The 21,299-nt window shown below is 33.9% G+C and overlaps 1 protein-coding gene across 4 annotated transcripts in view; it reads left to right on the forward strand.

Moving 5' to 3' along the window:
- Positions 1–18,275: 18,275 nt before the first annotated feature.
- The window catches only part of LOC143237305 (neogenin-like), a 199,780-nt gene continuing 196,756 nt past the window's right edge, over positions 18,276–21,299 (forward strand). For all 4 annotated transcript variants that reach the window (XM_076476399.1, XM_076476404.1, XM_076476400.1 and 1 more), the window contains exon 1: positions 18,276–18,598. In XM_076476399.1, coding sequence (XP_076332514.1) covers positions 18,448–18,598 — 151 coding nt within the window. In that variant the 5' untranslated portion in view covers positions 18,276–18,447. The remainder of the gene's footprint in view (positions 18,599–21,299) is intronic.

Raw genomic sequence — 21,299 nt, forward strand, 5'->3', positions numbered from 1 at the left:
CGGGAAAATATTGTAGAAAATAAAGGATAGCTCTGGAACCTTTCCTCCATGAAGCAAAAAGCATTGCTTGAAAGTAATATAATTCCAACATTAAAAGCTGTAATGTATGAGTATCTGATATATCAGGTCATCCCATAAGTAATGTTAGAAAATTTAATACAGAAAGTGCAAACATCATTTCTATCTTTGTATATGTTTTAATGACTAAAATATGTAGTAGGACGTGTATGCAAATGTTCAGACAAATAAAAGAAACAAACCTCACTCCACTTTTTCAGATCATTAATAAAATAAACCCTTATGAAAATGGATTTGTCTGAGGAGCACATTAGGCATATAATGATTTATGAGTTTAAAAAACGCAATATTGCAGCAGAAACTACATGAAACATTCAAGGTGTTTATGGAGCGGAGTTTCCTCAATGAAAGAAAATGTTTTAGAAGTTCAGATCAGGTGACTGCAGCTTAAGTGATGCGCCACGTTCAGGTCGTCCTATTGAGTTAGATAATGACTTACTGCTGGCTGAACTTGATTAAGATTGTGCTGTAACTGTTGAAGAATAGACACAGAAGCTCAATTCAACCCATTCCAAAGTCCACTATTATCTGCAACAGTTTAGAAATGTATCAAAATTTGGAAAATGGGTCTCCCATGATTTGCCAGAAGTCAACCTTAGAGCAAGAGTAGACATTTGCACTTCTCTGCATTCTCGTAACTCACCTTTTTTAGACAGGTTAGCGACTAGAGATGAAAAATGGATATGTTATAAAAATGTTAAGCACTACAGACAATAGCTCAGTGCAGGTAAACTGGCTTAAACACAACCGAAAATGGACCCTCACCCCATGAAAGTCATGTTAAGCGTTTGGTGGGATATTGTTGATGTGATCCAATTTGAGTTGCTGTCACTTAATATAACGATTCATCATACTTCTATTATCAACAGTTACAGCGCTTAAATGTTGCACTAAAAGAAAAGAGACCTGATTTGATCAATCGCAAAGGTGTTGTGTTACACCAGAATAATGCACGGCTCATACAGCAAGGATCACATCTGCAAAGATTGAAGAGCTAGACTGGGAAAAACTTCCAGATCCTCTTTATTCTCAAGACCTTAATCCATCTGATTATCATCTATTCCAAAGCTTGCAGAACTGTTTTGATGGAAAATATCTTGGAACACGTGAAGATGTAAAAACTACTCTCTCTACATTCTTTTTGTCCAAACCCCAATAATTTTATAGAAGTGGCGTTCAGAAGCTTGTGAATCGTTGCCAGAAAGTAATTAATAATAATAAAACATACATTATTGATTAAATAACATTAAAAATGTTTGAAATTTTTTATGAACCTAAAATCTGACATTTCATGAGGGATAAATTGATAATTGTGTTCATTTTGATTTTCTAACTCATCTGTGTCTGGATTTGGAAGTTGTAAAATTCTATTCGTTTCTTCTATTCTTCGGTCTTTTCGTAGTGTTTAGAGAATACAGATGAAGTTCAGTAAACCAATATTTTATGTCAAATAAATAGTTTGTTTTTCTAATCAAAATTTAACACAAAACTGTACGATATGTTATATGCGCTTTGTTTTCTGCGCCAAATTGGTTCTAAGTTGTAAACGCCGTAGCGAAAATAAATGAGAAAGTAGAGTAACAACAAACTGTCTCCAAAAATAAAGCTCTAAATGGGGATTATTATATTTTACTGATGCAAAATTATAACATGATTACAAAAGAAAGAGTAGTTGGTCCCTAAATTTAATCTAAATAACTTTCTTTAAAACAGCAAAGAAAGCAACCATGATGGAAATGAATAGCAAGAAGGTAAGGGGACAGCCAATGGTCAGAAAATGGAAGCAAAGAGTAGTACAATAGCCCAGGTGCAGTTGAGAGGTAGTCTCAACAAGGAGATGTAGGAAACTGATTATATAAAAATAAATAATAAACGTATAAAACAAGAAAATACGGAACCTGGTCAAATAGAATATTATGACATATCCTGAATCACTTTGCACACACTGAGATTTTACTGACACACATTCTGAAAAAAAAATTATTGAAGAAGTATAAAAATAAAAATTAACGTTTTTTAAGCTTGTATTCTGTAATGTTTAATAGTTTTTATTCCACAGATTGTTTCTTTTGTTTTTTGAATTTCGCACAAAGCTACTCGAGGGCTATCTGTGCTAGCCGTCCCTAATTTAGCAGTGTAAGACTAGAGGGAAGGCAGCTAGTCATCACCACCCACTGCCAACACTTGGGCTACTCTTTTACCAACGAATAGTGGGATTGACACTAACATTATAATGCCCCCACGGCTGAAAGGGCGAATATGTTTGGCGTGACGTGGATGCGAACCCGCGACCCTCAGATTCGCATGCCTTAACACGCTTGGCCATGCTGGGGCTATTCCATAGCTATTCTATCAACTCGCGATTATAGGGATCTGTAATATCTTTATATAGTTTAATAAATTTTACATAAACATTAAAACGTTTTACGTTTATGTCTGAATAAAATTTTGTAAGATGATATGTAAGAAATATTTAGGAAAATCTGAATGAAGATTATTTTATCGCATCGGATATTAATGTTTTATAACTAAATAGTTAGTCTTGGTTTTTCTATTGTCTTCAACAAATATAAACTAAAATATACTTATAAACCTGATTTTATGTTTTCAACTAACATTTTATTTCATTATTTACTATCCTTTATCAGCAGGAATGATCCAGATGCTCAATATTTGCAAATAAACAGGCGCTATTATTGTTTATGTATTGATAGTCCAGATTGCTCATCGAACTGGTATTTTAAATATATCCTTAACAGGTCATCAGATCTTTATAGTACTATATAGTTTCACTTTTATAACAGGTCTGGTATGACCAGGTGATTAAGGTACTCCGAGAGTTGCTGGTTCGAATCCCCGACGCACCAAACAAGTTTGTCTTTTTACTCGTAGGGGCGTTATAATGTGGCGGTCAATCACATTATTCGTTAGTTTGTTTGTTTGTTTTGAATTTCGCGCAAAGCTACTCGAGGGCTATCTGCGCTAGCTGTCCCTAATTTAGCAGTGTAAGACTAGAGGGAAACCAGCTAGTCATCACCACCAACCGCCAGCTCTTGGGCTACTCATTTACCAACGAATAGTGGGATTGACCGTCACATTATAACGCCCCAAGGCTAAAAGGGCGAGCATGTTTGGCGCGACGGGGATGCAAGCCCGCGAACTTCGGATAACGAGTCGCACGCCTTAACCCACCTGGCCATGCTGGGCCCTATTCGTTAGTAAAAGAACAGCCCAAAAGTTGGCGACGGGTGGTGATGACTAGCGGCCTTCCTTTTAGTCTTATACCGCTAAATTAGGAACGGCTAGCGTAGATAACCCTCGAGTAACTTTAGGCGAAATTCAAACTCAACCTTTTATAATCTATATAATAAACGAGTTAAATTTTCTGGGAATGTCACAGCCAAACAGTGTGAATATCGTGTTTTTCATTCTACTGCTTCTTTTTTATTTTATTTCTTTGCACATGATAACTCAAAAACCAAAACAATGATATCAACTATTTTCACTAAGGTGACATTATTTCAAACGGAGTATCTGCGTTGATAAGTAGTATCTTGTACACAAATAAAATAGATGATGTGCTGTTTTGGCCTTATTATTAGTTTTGAGAGTAGAGAATAGTAAAATCGAATCGGAGATACGTGCGCCCCATGCTCGATAATGCAGGTGCACAAGAATATAGTAGAAGATCTTTTCTAAAAACGAAGTAAATATAGGTATGGTATTTGCAACAATCATACACAGCAGCACAGACAATAATTAACATACAGCACTTGTAAATAGAATGACAAACAGCTGTGACTCGTCTTATGAACCAGATAATCATCACAATAATTTGTTGTTGTTTTATAAAGACACTGTTAGAAAATAACCTATTAAACAGCATCGTTTCATATTGGTCTAAACATATAATTATGAATGTGTACAAAATTATATGAAAATACAAACTACTATATTATTTTTTATCCCTGTAATGATACCAGATAGAAGTGCAGAACACTGTGTACGTGAAAAGGTTCAAACACCATTATTGTAATTGACAGGCCCCGGCATGGCAAGGTAGCTTAAGACGTGCGACTCGTAATCCGAGGGTCGCGGGTTCGATTCCCCGTCGCATCAAATATGTTCTTCTTTTCAGACATGGGGGCGTTATAATGTTACGGTCAATCCTACTATTCGTTGGTAAAATGGTAGCTCAAGAGTTGACGGTGGGTGGTGATGACTAGCTGTCTTCTCTCTAGTCTTACACTGATGAATTATGGACAGCTAGCGTAGATATTCCTCGTGTAATTTTGTGCGAAATTCAAAAAACAAACAAACAAACATTTATACTTAGAAAGTCATCCAACTGCATAGAAGAGGACTAAGTGACAAATTGTCATCACAAAATATTGGGAAGATCAGTATTTCTTGGGCCCCAATTTAACTACTGGTGGGGCACAGGGCTCTTTCTCCAACCATTTGTTCCGACATTTATAGCTGGAAGAAAAGTAATACAATGAAAACATTGACCTGTGAGATCCCAGCTGTAGGGTATACAAAAGGGCATCGAGATATCGAGATCTTCAAAATAGTGAAACTCTGGTGCGAAAGGCAGAATAGAAATTACAAAAAGTCAGCTGAAGAGACAGTCCAGGATTGTGACCAAGAAGAAGAAAGCTGTCTATTCAGTAGGACGAGACAAGAACAAATGAATATATTAAAATGAAATCAACAAAATAAAAATGAGAAATAAATACGAGCAAAGGCGAAGGAAATCGATTCTTGAAGTTATGAGAGAAATCTAGAATACCTCTGCCCTTAAAAACATCAATTTGTTGAGCAGGTAATTAATTCGAGTATCCAAAAGACATGAGAATTAATTTTATGTTCCATCACTTTTTACAACATAAAAAAAACACAAAATTGTGTTCAAGAAGGAAGCACATATACATGGTTTGAAAATCGGAATTAAAATGAAACGTTACAAACTGCTTCAACAGATTCCTGTCTTCCAAATGTCATTAACACCATCAAATAAATTTAATATAAATTGCTCAGTCATAAGGTGAAAGTTCAAATGGCTAAAAGTGGAAAAACCCGAATATCCGAAGTTTTAGTAGGTCATGAAAATCCAAGAAAAGAACAAAACTCTGACATTATTCAAAGACATTACTAAGAATACAAGTTTCATGTTTCCTACTCATATTGATAACGTATATTCTATTTCTTGATATTTTTTTATATTCATAACGTCGTTGAACTAATTATGGCACACATATATATATATATACATTTGTTTGTTTGTTTGTTTGTTTTAAGCGAAAAATTACGCAATGAGTTGTCTGTTCTTTGCTCGCGGGTATAAAAACCAATTTTTTATACATTATAAACTGAGTCATACGAGTGAACACACACACACATATATATAACTGGTTTGTTAGTAATTAGGCACAAAGTTTGTTTGTTTGTTTTTTTAATTTAGCGCAAAGCTACACGAGGGCTATCTGCGCTAGCCATCTCCAATTTAGCAATATAAGATTAGAAGGAAGGCAACTAGTTATCACCAACCACCGCCAACTTTTGGGCTACTCTTTTGCTAACGAATAGTGATATTGACCGTCACATTATAACGCCTCCACGGCTGAAAGGGCGACTATGTTTGGGGCGACGTGGATTCGAACCCACGACCCTCAGATTACGAGTCGAACGCCTTAACTCACCTGGCCACACAATGGGAAATCTGTGGTATGCCCACTACGGGTATTAAAACCCGGTTTCTAGCGTTATAAGTCCGTAGATATACCACTGAAAACATCTATAACTAGACAAAGTGATATTCCTTGTCCTGTCCCTCTTACCTTCATTGTGGTTGGCGTACCCTTTTTTATTAAATAACTCTGTTTTCGGTGTAGTGTACCACAGAACTGTTGAATATAGTATGTTTATATTTTTATTTCTTCCATATAGATCCTTTTGCATGTATTTTTTATTTCACCAGTATTTTATATAAATAAGTACATTATATAATTGTTTTCACGAACATATTTTTATTATTATTTAAAAGTTGTGTTACTGTACTTTACAGAACAAACAAATACAATTTTCTTTTACAACGTAAAAATCCGAGGTTTTGTTTCCTGCGGTAAACACAACAGAGAGCCAAAAGTGGTTTTGCTCTTAAAATTTTTTACTATTAAAACTCTTTCGCTACATGGTCGGTCTAAAATTGAGACATACGTTGAGTGAAGCGAAGAATGTGAGCTAGTACTCTGATTTCCAAAACTTATTTTAATTGAGGCTCCAATACTGACGGATTTACGACAAGGCAGTGAGTTTCTATTGGACACTGAGCCAATTTTAATGGAATTGGGGCAGTGTTATCACAATCACGGAACTGAGCAGAATATTTAATTACATATGATAGTCATAAACTCATAGTTCCTGAATACAGATGCTTTATGACTAAAAACAATTTGTTTGGAGCTGTAGTCTTCATAAAGCACTATTTACACTACTTCTATGACAAGAGACTCACCATCTGGATAGACTATGCTTCACTGAAATATTTTATAAAATTTAGGAGAGATGACAAAACATGGTATAACAGCCTTGCAGGAATATGTCTTTGCTACAATATATCGTCCAGGCCTACAACACTGAAACTTGAACTGACTGCCACATTGTGAGATCCTATATGTTCATGGTTTGTTCTGATCCTGGAAGTTTTCTGCCAAAACAATGTTAGAAATTCCAACAGTGGATTAACACTTTGGGAGCTCTTGGAAGAGCAACTGAAGAACCCAGATCTAGCATGAACATTTCTATTTCTTAGTAAGACAAAACTCAACGAATACAAAGAGAGGAACTTAGCATAGATATACATAATTCAAGACATTTGTACAGTCAGTTATGAGTAGTGTGTAGTGCCGTTGTTGTCAGCCACCGAGCCATAGTTTTCAGATGTGATGCAGTCAATGTTCTCAAAGGTCTAAGGCTAAACATTATTCAGAATTTTATAACACCTTTGTAATAATATTTGTATTATTTTTCGGTGATGGTTAAATAGTTGCATTCGAGTGAGATAATCAGTGCTGATGTAAAAATTGCAGAGTTTGTGTCACTAAGAGAAAGAGTAAACTCCAACAGAGATCTGTTGGATTTCTTCTGCAGACAATAGCACTGTATATCACTATCCCACCCCTGAAGATTGAATGAAATCATCAGTACATACTCTTCACCATCAGTTACTTCATGAAGAAGGCTGAGGCTCTTGACACTATTACTGTTGTTGTGAAAGTGGAGTAAACGTCTGTGAAGAAGTGTCATGGACCTACTCCTGGAGTGTCCTGTTAGAGAGAGCAATGTTACAATACATAATTTGAGCTAGATGTGCACACACTTGTCATGGGAAAGTTATACCTCTAATGGAAAGAAAAACCTTTCCCTGGCTTGGGTACTCTCAAGAGTTGACCAGCTACAGGAGAGTTGAAGCAGGGTAGGTCTGGAAATGATACTTACTGAATTTGGAGTAGCGAATACTTTGATGGACTTCACCACTACCTTGACAACAAATGCCAAAATGATTCAGACGGGCTAGCAAGCTCAAGCTGTACTACTACCAAGGACATAATTCATCATTAATAAAGGTCTGTCGACACTCATGGTTGAAATGGCTTCCATCCATTCCAAAGAGACAATGTAAGTACCTCTACCTTAACATATTCTAATTCTTACACAAATAATTTAATTACGTACCGTGCGCTAAAACCAACTACTATTGATATATATATATATATACATATACCAGGTAACGACTGCCAATTGTTAATATAATAAAGAAAAGTACTGTGTTTCTAAACAATATGACGAGTTTTTATTTCTTTTTCATGTAATTAATAGGTATCAAGCTAAATTTTAAACATGCATACAGCTTGTGTAGTGATAGTACGCAATGGATATACATAAAAAATTTACACATTAGGTGACATTAAAATGGTAACACACTGTTATTATTTTCTTATTTTGAACCACAGTTAGATCTTTTACCAGAAAAATATGTATGAATAAAAAATATATCGAAGCTTGTTATAATTGACTTTGCACATTGAAAGCTAGTGATAGATAGGTACCCAGTAACTCTGTAGAGTCTTCGGTGATGTATTGTGAGTCCTATGCCATAAGTTTAAAGATCTTAAAAGCAAATGGACCGAATGCTCACCAAAGATAAATAATTATTAACGTGAGAAAAATCTAAGGTTTTTCATCTATAGATTTAAATAACAACAGGAACCTAAATGTATATTTCATTTTAAACAGTTTTAACAAGTTGGCTATTAATGAAAACGTCTTACAGTTAATGACAGAGATATTCCATTTGGCGAGAAAGATACATGTCAGAGATTTTTTCATGGAAAATATGGTTTAAATGAAAAACATATTTAATACTTAATATTGTTATTACTTTTCTCAAACTGATTGTGGCATTTGAATCATTCAAGTGTATTTTTCATTCATATATTTCCATTCAATTTCCTTTATCATTTAACACAATGGTATTCTCAGATAAAACTGAAATGTAATAACAGAAAGATTGAAATGACGTATTTTGCAAAGAATAAAATGAATACAGACAGCAAAGGGAATACTCAGATACAAGTGTCCGGACAATGAACTATCAATTTTTATTTCTCACACAAAATTGAATTAGCAAGGCGAGCTATTTTTATTGTAATAATGTGTGTCTTTTAAACTTCAAAGTAACTTATCTTGCTCTGGGGAAAACAAGTAGCTTTTATGAACTTCCTTTGGAGAATTACACGTGCTTTACACACCATTTGAATTCAACTAAATGTTCTGATGCTTTTCTCAATAATATATTCATGTAATCTATGTTTGGATAAGAAGTGGTTTGGGTTGTTTTGAATTTCGCGAAAAGCTACTCGAGGGCTATCTGCGCTAGCCGTCCTTGATTTAGCAGTGTAAGACAAGGGGGAAGGCAGCTAGTCACTACCACTCACCGCCAAATCTTGGGCTACTCTTTTACCAACGAATAGTGGAATTGACCGTCACATTATAACGCTCCCACAGCTGAAAAGGCGAGCATGTTTGGTGTGACGGGGGTTCGAACCTGCAACCCTCGGATTACCAGTGGAACACCTTAACTCACCAGACCATGCCTAGCCGATAAGAACTGTATTCCACCACTAGTAACCGTTACAAGCTATGTTCTTCCGAAACTTTATTCACCTGGTAAGTGCATGAATAACCGTGAGATGGCGATACTAAACTGACTATCGATTGCAAACAGTGTACGCAAAACCTCGGAAAACCTGTCATCCATATTTCACAATATGTGAGCCAATGATATTAATTGGAGCGAATTTATATATAATCGAATAAAAATATTACAAATACCAGAAACTCTAATGAAGACAAAGTTTCAAAGAATAAAAAAACAAGAAAATTAAAGTATTTCTTGGCATTTAGCATCAAAGTAATGATAAAAGAAACACATTTATTTCGGTAGATTCTGCGAACTATAAACATTTAGTTCTTGAGCATTGAATCAAATATTTACAATGTCATAATTGTGCAAAAACAAAAGAAACTATCATAATATATAAATATCTACATTTTGCTAAACATTTGTAATATTTTTATCTTTTACCCTCTCTAAACAATTCAGAAATATGAATAAATATTAGAAAATTGAAAATAAAAACAAGAATATATACGGTTGCACCGTTCTCTGTACACTTCAGGAAGACCTGTTACAAGCGGTAGAACAAAAATGGCATAATTACTTAGTAATATTCTGTAAACATTTCTAAAATTGTCAATTTTAATATTCAAATACAAAGTAATATTTTATAATGTATTCTTTACTGTTTAAGTACTGAGAAAAAATGTGTTATTTTTATATATGTTTACTAAGTTCATGACTATAGTTTAAAAACTATCAACATACACTGAAATCATTTTCCAGACTAACTATACCAAGACTTAACAGAATAAAATATTTCATGGCTTATTTCTTTTTTTCTATTAATAGTGTATTTTTTTATATATTTGAAGATAATATTTTAAATACATTTCAGGGACGGTAAGAGATACTAAAATTATCCTAAATCTCGTCATTTTGATCACACTCCTTGAAATAAATAAATGATATTCTTCCCAAATATTTTGAATAAACTATATTAAGTACTTGGAAACAAAATTGGGGTAAATATTGATAAGTGTTTTTTTTCTAAATATATAAATATTTTTTATTCAAACGCATTTCTAGAAATATTGCTCAAATATGCATATTTCTTTCAAAATGAATAACAAGTCTGAAAGTTTCGTTAAATTAGTTATTATTGGGAAAATTAGACGATGGCTTGAACTAGAAATCTTATAATTCTCCATAACAAAAGTAAAGGAATATTTTCTTCCGTCTTCAAGCACAGAATATATACTGAATCGCTTTTTAGTGTAAAAATGTAAAACTTTACTCTCTGGAAAACTAACACAACAGTTCTATCACGTTCTTTGTTCAATTTTGGCCATGATGATTTGTTTGCTTTTGAATTTCGCGCAAAGCTACACCAGAGCTATCTGCGCTAGCTATCCCTAATTTAGCAGTGTAAGACAAGAGAGAAGGCAGCTAGTCGTCACCACCTACCGCCAACTCTTGGGTTACTCTTTTACCAACGAATAGTGGGATTGACCGTAACATTATAACGCCCCCACGGCTAAAAGGGCGAGCATGTTTGGCGCGACGGGGATGCAAGCCCGCGACCCTCGGATTACGAGTCGAACGCCTTAACCCACCTGGCCATGCCAGGCCGCCTTGATGGTTGATAAAACAAAATACGGGGCCTGGATAACTAATAAATGAACGTTTGCTGTAAAATTATTATCAATGGTATAAGTGTAGCTATCATGTAGGTCACCGGTTTTATTTCATTCCTTTAAGTCACATGCTGAATTATTTATTTGCCGCACCTTTTTTCACACGTAAGGTGTTTTTGATCAGGTATCATAATTTTTGTCAATACACACCAACAAACCAAGCCAAATAAGAAAGTGACACTCGATAGTAACCAACATTAGCTTTAGGGTCATAACCAGTGGCGTATTTAGGGAGGGGTTAGAAGGGGCTCATCCCCAGGGCCCATGGTGTTGATGGGGACTCGTTAATAATTTTATTCTATGTAAAATTACATAGGATGTAGGGCCCACAAAAATTATTAGCCCTTGAGTCCACACAACCTTAAATCCGCCACTGGTCATAACAATATTATTCGGAATAGACGTGTATTGTACAAAACCAACCAGATTCTTTAAAATATGCGGTAGTTTTTCCTCTTTAAAACAGTGTTAATAGCTTCCTTTCCACGAAATTTAGATTAACAGTTTCTTGTCATCACGCCCATTCTATCGGTACAGCCGTATCAAAGTATCATTATTTATGCTAATTGCCTAAGCTAATATTACGTAGCGGTAAACGCTTTTTAATTAGGATAATTTCGCAACGTTCAGTAAATTTGTACTGAACATTTGGCAATGAATGCTAACCGTCTACCCATATGTTTATTTTGAAAACTTGAGCTACAAACTGCTATTCGAGTTTTCTTAGCCTAACCAATACTTGTGTATCTGGAAATCCTTTCACTCTATAGTTTGTTCCCCTGAATCAGCCGTCTTTCATCCGAACGACAAAAACTAAAAACGGTCCATTTTTAATCTTGTATGAAGCTGTAGTAAAAATATTAGACTATCGGTAACTCACGCGACCTTTTTTACATAGGCGAGAGCAAAAATATTTGTTACGTTTGAACGGTTTATGTTGAATGACTTTGCACATGAGGCTCATATTTACACCAAATTAAACTTCTAATTTCAGGTTATTAAGTTATCTACCAGTGTACCAAATTTGAAAAAAAAATCCATAAAAGTTAAGTTTGTTTTTCTATGAAATAAACGTCGATACTTTTGGTGGAAAGGGAAAAAAGAAGAACAAGAATCAGAATTATAAATCTTATTTCTTAATGAATTGCCTTGAAATTTGATATCTGAAGTAAGAAACCAGCAAAGTACATCCACTGAATGTATGCAATAGTTTGGATCACGAAAGTCCGACAAAGAAGGTGGAAAGCCCGGCATAGTCAGTTGGTTAAGGCACTCGACTCGCAATTTTAGGATTGCGGATTCGAATCCCCGTCACACCAAACATGCTATCCTTTTCAGCTGTTAGGGGTTTTAGTCAACCCTACTATTCATTGGTAAAAGAGTTGGCAGTGGGTGGTGATGACTAGCTGCCTTCTCTCTAGTCTTATACTGCTAAATTAGGGACGGCTAGCGCATATATATCTCTCGTATAGCTTTGCAAGAAATTGAAAAAATATATATACAGAAGGTAAAAAATTGCTAAACTATCCTTCCTGTTAATAATAACACACAGTGCAGGTTGTTTTCTCAGCAGCAAAACACACTACCGTTTTATGTATCACTAAAGTAGTAATTAACTTATTACCACGCCATCAAAGATTAATAAGCAATACACTGGCGATATGATCATCTTCCCTAAATTTCTAATAAATACACATCAATATGTAGTAGTGTTAATGATATTTAGGCGCCTTATTATTGAAGTATACAAAATGAAATTACCTTAGATCTCATGGAACATTAAACTACCTTTCATGATGTGTTAATTTGTTGATGCAATGGTTGTTCAGCGAGAGAAAAGTATCTTGGAATCAAAGTCTTGAGAATATGTTGACAAAACACACGTTAAGGGAGTTGGTTCATTACTATGTCAATCTTCAACTGAATTTGCTTAAAGTATCTAACTAATAAGTGGCTTTCTTTGTCACATCTTAGATTAAAACTTAAGTAAAAGAATGAACTCCTCAACATTAAGAACATAACTTCATATACGAATCATTATATCCAGAAACTCACTTCACATAAACTGTTTTACATAATAACAATACATAACGAAATGATGGAATAATTAAAGTAGCTCTTTCATACTCGTAAAATATGTTAAATATATATACATATTATGTATACACACCTTCTTGTGCACAAATCGACAAATGTATTTTTGTGTTCACTATGTTTCATTTAAAATATTTTAGTAAATGGCTTTCCAAGCTCATCCAGCTATAAGTTAAATATAACAGGTCTTTTTCAATTGGTTTATACAGAAATATGACGTAACTTGCAATTACTTGACGCTCTGATAGGGTTTGATTGTGGCGCCACGTTATAGGGAAGTTGGATAGCATGATTACTCTGCTAATGTCTTCTCAACAAGTACAATACCCAGCGAAACAGAAACAAATGAAGTGAAACAGTAGAATAAATAATGTAGAAGGCGTTTCTCAGAAAAACTTTACTGAGAATAAATGATTCATATTTGCCTTTAAAACAATATTCAAAGAGTTAAAAAGGCACGAGTGTGATTGGGAATAATATTCCGGTTTTAAATCACCCAGACATTTACAATTGTATAATATCCTCAACATCAGCTTACTTTTCAAAGACAGTAAATGCCTGTAAATACTTTATATCATATTTTGTGAACGATCCCAGTTAGCGTAGATTTGATACTCAAGGTGAAAGATATGTCATCATAAAATACAGACAAATCAAATCTTGCTGTAATATTCGTATAAGCTAGTGTATTTTAGTTTAAAACTTACCATCGCACACTATTGATATTTATTAGTATCAAAAACAGCAGCCAGCAAAAACTCTCATCACATGACACTTATTACAGAAAATATTCGTATTGTGTTTTGAATTTCGCGCAAAGCTACACGAGAGCTATTTGCGCCACCCGTCCATAATTTAGCAGTATAAGACTAGAGGGAAGGCAGCGGGTCATCACCACCCAACACCAACTATTGAGGTACTCTATTACCAAGGAATAGTAGGATTGACTGTAACATTATAACGCCCCCACGGCTGAAAGAGCGAGCATGTTTGATGTGACGGGGATTCGAACCCGCGGATTACGAGTCGAGTGCCTTAACCACCTGGCCATACCAGGCCTAATTGTATTGTGAATGTGTAATGTATTATACTCTCTCTGAGGAAAAGGAATTAATGAAAGTTAAATACATAGTTTCACAAAAGTAAAATAAAAATGTAAATTTTGTGATGTCTAACATTGATATTATTTGATAGTTTTATTCTGCAGTTTTAGCACTTTTACGACATGCGACACAATGTTTTCATGAAATCAGCTGCTTTTTTATATTTCATTCTTTCAGCTTGAATTTCTGAAGGATGTTTTACATGAAATATTTTATAACTATGACGCACATTTCTCGCAACTTTATACATTTTTCAAACAATGAATGAAAAGAATGTCACATGGAGAAAGTAAAGTTCGAAATAATTTTCTGAAGTACCTGTTATAGGAAAAATTAAACATGCTATAAATATATACAGTAATTTATTTTAAAGCTGGTGAATTAAGAGTAATATATAGTAAGTTTTCTTAAAGAATAAAAATAAATTCGTTATTATTTATAAAAATATATATCAGTTTGAAAATTTTCTTTACCTATTTAAAAAAGAAAACGATATATTTGCTTTACTGATTTGATGGATTATAACATGGAGAAGTACTCTGTGTGTAATAAAATGAATATAATATAAATGATAACTCAATGTTTAATTGTCTAACACAGAGATACAGCTGATATGCAAACGTTATGTGCTGATGAACAAACTTATAATTATTTTGATCTATAACTGCGACCCATTTATTACGTACCTGGGTGAACTGAGACTAAATCTGTTCTCTAACATGATAGATCAGGAGGTCCATCATCTATATTGTGGCATTTAAATGTACACTAGGAATTTACCATACTTTATTTAGGTTGCAAGTATTCTATGCAAGAACACCTCTAGTGATCCATCATCATGATTGTGGCAGTTATTCGCACAATTTTTTTTGTATTACTTTTATTCACGCTGTGAATGTCCTACAAAAAGACAGACCTAACGATCCTTCATCAATACTGTATCAGATAAATGCCCGATGAAAAATTTACTATCTTTTTTTTATCTTTCGAAAGAAGTCGATAATTGTTAATATCCTTTGCATGTGTTGGTTTTTTCTCTTTATCCAATATAGTATCACATTACCTTAAACGAATGTTTGACGTCGGGTGTGTAAGGCCAATAGTTGTAACGATTTCTATAGTCCTAATATTTGATATTACGAAATATACTGTAACATCTCTTCAATGTCGTTGCTTTCAAACATTGAGTTATTGTCTAATGCATTTCATCAAGAAAATTCTGTATAATTATGGTTCGTTGCATCGACAGTATCATATATTATTTTGCAGTATTTTTTCTGCAGTGTTTGTGCTGTTTTCTTTTATATCGCCCTAGAATTATAGGAATTTTAGTCATTTTCTTCAGTTATCTTGAGTTTATTGGCTTGAAATATTTTAATATTTCCCATCCCTCTCTTTGAGTAATGCCTGATTATTTGTGTTATTCTTAAAACATCAATTAAATATTTTAAATTTTGACAGGAATTCTCCTCTTGTAGCCATCAAAATGGTCAATCTCCTGACACTAAATAATATCTGAGCTTTCACCGAGTCATTTGATATTGACAGATTAATCAAATTACGTTCGAAACTATAAAACTAATTTGATGAACTACTTTTTTCTCTTCTGAAACGGTTACAATTCTGAGTACAGCTAAGCCTATTTTTGGGAGGGGAGTAGAAATATAGATTAAACCTCTTCCGCATAACTCACTGATATTAGAAGAGTCCGGCACCGCCAAGTAAGCTAAGGCGTTCGATTCATAATATGAGGGTCGCGGATTCGAATTCCCGTCGCACCAAACAGTTATCGAAACGTCGATAACTGAATGAGTTAACATGACAAGACTAGTAAGCTTGAACAAATGTAACAAAAGAAAACACCAAAAATTCGTTCAAATTATCGAGCTAGTTAAGAACTAGAAAATATCCCTTGAAACAGTTCAACAGTGATTTTCTTAATAACAGGTGACGAATAAATATGAAATGTATGATCAACTTAATTCCTTGAATCAGAGTGTATATATAATACCAATGTCTAGTGGCAAGTTAAATACAGTGTTTTGTCATTCCACGTGCTACTTTTATTTGTTTTTAAGCTAAGGAGAATGGTTACAATATGTTGTTGGCAGAAATGTTTGGATTACAATGCAACTGGTGCATCCAGTCAATAAAGCGCTCGCTTAGATTTGTTAAATAACCGCGGAGATGCCATTATTCCTTGACATTTCACTGAGCGAAAGAAAAGACAGCCACCGAAGTGAGCGCTTTTTCACAATCGTCTTTCCATAAGGTGTGCGAAAGAGAATATATTCAATTCAATTCAAATCAATTTATTCGACACGATAAAACAAAATCATACATATTCATAATATCGACATGAAAAAAATACATAAACCAAACAACAACAAATATATACTCAAACACGAACCTCTCCTTATTCGTTTTTCCGTCTATACTCCTATCTGTGAAATATTTATTTCAATCAGTCAATGGAGGAAGTTCCTTTTTTTTTTTTTTCTTGAGAAATTCCGTTACAGAAATAACCATATTTTTTCTTAGAAATTTTTTTTCTCAGACTAACCGTTGGCGGATTGTGTTGATATCGATATGAAATTTTACGAATTACAAATGGAAAGACTTTCCTGTAATATACTATTGAGAAGAAGCAATTTTATATAGATGTATATTTCTACGATTAACCGTTCAGAAGTACAGAACGTGACAGACAAACAGACATTTTGCTACATAGGTCCTCTGGATGTAGAGTGCAAATGTATCACAACAGAATACTACATATTTATTAAAATTGTCGAATTAGTAATGAATCCTCAAATATGCACGTTCAACTGTTACATTTGTTCATTTACTCTCGGTTCACCTGGAAATAATAACAACAACGAGTTGTAAGTACCGTATCAAAGGTATTTATTTCATTAATTTCATGTGAATGTCGGGACGGTGTGCGTGTTCATCATTTGCTGGCACTAAAGCAATAAGCAAGTGGGGAAACTGGATTGCTTTCAAACTTATAAAATTAGAAAATTAATAAAGTAAATTGTTTTAGAATACTCCTGCAACATACCCTAGAACCCCCTAAAGTTTCATGGTTATCAAATGTTTAGAAGTTGGAAAATTTTCGTCACAAAGAAATTGTCCCGTAAGCTACTTTATAGTACAGATATGAAATGCAACTATATTTACAAAAGTTACTAATTAAGGTTATTTTTTTAAACACTACCTAACTAAAGAAGAAAGTGAAACGTTTGTGTCTGTTTATTTGAAATACTAAACTGTGTACCTTGCACTGACACGAACTTCAACTGATACGTACCAGGAGAGGAGTGTCATTTGCTAATATAGTTAGGAAACAGGTAAATATTCCAACACGATGGCATGTTTTCATAAGGTTTCCGTGGGAGGGCATCTATTAATCATCTAGGAAAAGGAAAATAATTTGCAAATTAATTTCAAACCAATGTCACTTGTGTCGTAAAAGTACAGAAAGGATGCACATGGAGTATAACAGACTTTTGGATGCGCATTAGGAGATATTGTCACACTGTGTTAGTTGTATATGTACTGTTTTTCATAAACTACTTTACAAAACAAACTTAATAAGATAGGCCCCTTTGGTAAGTTAACAAAGTGTTCCTCACCTTTTTATTTAGCAATGTAGATAGTGAAAGAGAAAAATCTAAGAGAAAATTAATTTAGCTAAATGGTACCTTCATCCTTTTAAAATGTACCCTAAAACTCGTTTTTCTTGTGTATATAGTGGGATTAGATTAAATACCTGTAACAAGGAAAACTTGTATGTATAGATACATAGAGAAAAATACTTTGTTCTTTGGTAAAGTATTATACTGACAGGTCAGAAATCATATATAATATATTGATGTTACACTTTATGTTTTGGATCTCGTATTGTGTTGTCATTCAAAATGTGTGAATCGTATTAAAGACAAATTCAAATATTCTCACGTTTTATTAGGTATAAACATAACAAATAAAGTGATTGGTTCTCTTCACTTGACAATAGTTTCGTTATTTATTTTAAGCATCCTGATTGGTTCTTGGAAAAGCTTACCGAATATTCAACAGGGCTCTGCCATATTCTTCAGACGCCTGTTAGACTAGCACAGCTGTCTGTTGACAAAGCTAAGCCTACTTTTTAGCACTGCTATTCACTCGGCTGTCAGCGTGGAGTAGATGGTTACAAACAGGCGACAATGTCGTCAAAATCTCCGTTTTAAAAACTGTGATTCGGGAATAAGCACGCATTGATTATTTATTAGTAAATTACTGTCTACTTATGACTGTTTTGACTTTGAAAATGTTGAGATTATTTATGAAACATATACTTCGTCAACCTATCACTCTTTTACACAGAAAACAACGAAGAACGCGGTGGGAAACCCTAGCGAGTGGCCTGATTTTTACCGTACTCTCCACTGCAGTAGTAGGTAAGTTTCTTCGTTGCTTTGTACGAGACTTACTTGCCAAAGTTCTTGTTCGTGGGGTTAAAACTCAATATATATATATATATATATGTGTGTGTGTGTGTGTGTTATTATTTCATACTATACCAAATGAAAACTGAAGTATCCGCGGGACTATCATTAAAGCGTGTGTACGTTGAATATCGATTGAAAGATTTTCAGTGTTACTATTACATGAAATACGCTTGAGTTTATTTGCCACAGCCACAGTTTTACGTGTCTTAATAAGTTTAGGAATAACAACTAGCCAGTGGATAGTTTAAAATAATGTTAATTATTTAGCCTACAAATAAAGTATTCCTATTTAAACAAGGAAGGTTTCAGTCGAACTCAGAAATCAGTCCCGTTTGAAACAGTGACTTGAAGCTATTTTCCGCAAATGAAACCAGTTTCTCAAAAAAACAAAAAGCTATTCCGTATACATACGATTCTGATGTATTTCAAAAGAGCAGGAGAAGGTGAACTGAAAAATAATTATATATCACACACTGTGTACGTAAACAAAGAAGTGTTAACATTTTAGCTTTTTCTCGCGTTCGCCGAAGTTTAGTATTTATTATATTTTGTTTCTATTATTTCCAAAAAAAAAGTTCCTTATAAGTTATATTTTTCGCAAGGGATTTTTATTCTCTGCATTGCGCTATTTGATTAATAGCGAAGCTAAATCGAATCGTGGGTGATAAAATCTAACCATTAGGAATTATCTTCTCACATCATAGAGCAAGATAAACAAAGTATTAATGAGGACAATGTTATTTTAATTATTATATTAGACATAGAACGTAAACAAAATAGACGGACAAATGAGCATGTAAACTGCAGAAGCACTTTATGACTAGTGGTAATTGCATGACTGGTTTATTCAAGATTTTTCTTACACTTCCAGTATTTATGCGCCCACTTATTGTTCATTCAAGTATCATCTTGAAGTATCAAAAAAGTCATATCGACAGAGAAAGATTGTGTAATTTTACGGATTTGTAAGGCGTTTGACCTGAGAAAAATCGATAATTAAGTATTCTGAAGATACTTAATTTCAGTTTGTAGAGAAACATGAAATGTATATGAAAGTATAGAGAAAGCATGTTCTTGGATTTCAGAAAGATAGAACTGGGTATAACGTTAATGTGTACTCCAGAATGTCATTACGGTGCATAAGAGTGCTAAAAAAACACGCCTTGAGTAAATGTAGTCAGATTTGTTTATATTAAAACAATGCTGGATCATCTGAAAATTTATAAAGTAAATAGTCGTAATTCGTATATGACTGATTAACTTTTGAAATGTTGTATGTAGTTACGTTGTACACGTAAGACAAAAAAGATGCCAGTTGCTAGAGCGACTACAATCACCTTAACACATCCCCAAATTTGCGTAAACAACACAACTAAGTAAGGACTGTAATCACGCTAGGCGTGTGCTTACTCATACTGGTTATTAATAATAGGTAATTATTGGATTAGTTCGATATTGTGGCTGTCCACCAATCCCTCATTTTCGTTTTGTAATGTACATTTGAGTGATACATCTGTCTGTATGATCTATACATGCATTAAACCTTTTCTCTCCAAGTAAGATATACCTTATGTTTGTTGATTTAACCCTAATAAAATGTGTTTGTTTCTTTTGTTTACCATCACAAGAAAGAGGGTTACACCCACCAAGTGAGTCATCAACATTATACAGAAGGACAAAACTCTATACTTTTCACAATAGTATGTGTACTATGTGAGTTACACAAAAAAATAGTACTTTGCGTGCCAGTGAAAAGTTATATTCAGAAACATCATGGCTATGAAGTATTATGTTTTATTGATGAAATATTCCGAAAAACTCGTATTTATGTGACAACCAGTAGAGAGATATGTTAGGAGATTTTGGTGAACGAACTTTGAAATAATTTAATCAGTAATTCGTGTTAATAAGGAAGGTTTATAGAGGATTTCAACTTACAATAAAGATATAACTAGTAATTAAATATTTCAGCATGACTTTCTGATTTATATTTTCAGCTCTAAATGAAAATAGTTTTTTTATACTTTGCTATAAACTGAGAAAACAAAGAACATCACCACATTGATGTCTGTCTTCTTTTTATCTGTCACTTTTTCAATAAAGTGCGAAGCAAACTTACAACATTAAACGCCCCCCAGTGGCTCAGCACTATGTCTATGGACTTACAACGCTAGAAACCGGCTTTCGATACCCGTGGTGGGCAGAACACAGATAGTCCATTGTGCAGCTTTGTGCTTAATTCAAAAACAGAACAATTACAACGTTAAAAACATATGACAGCTGAAATACACCATGCATACATACATACATTATATATGTAAAGTATGAACAGTTATATATATATATATATATAGAGAGAGAGAGAGAGAGAGAGTTAACTAAACGTGAATATATCTGGGCTTAAAATTAATAGTACACCAATAATTAAATAGTTATTCTATATCATATTAGATTTTCCTATAGGTTCTAAATTCTTGAACATATTACAGATATATATATTACTTGGCTATCCAAGAGTACAGCGTGTCGCAAGCAACTATCCAACTTAGAATGTCTATTGGTGAAAACTGAGATGTTACACTGTTAGTGTTGGCTCTGTTGAGCTTGTTCAAAAGTACACGCAAGATCAAGTTAAAAACTTATTGTTTAT

The sequence above is a fragment of the Tachypleus tridentatus genome, chromosome 13, assembly GCF_004210375.1.
Source record: "Tachypleus tridentatus isolate NWPU-2018 chromosome 13, ASM421037v1, whole genome shotgun sequence".
Lineage (NCBI taxonomy): Eukaryota > Metazoa > Arthropoda > Merostomata > Xiphosura > Limulidae > Tachypleus > Tachypleus tridentatus.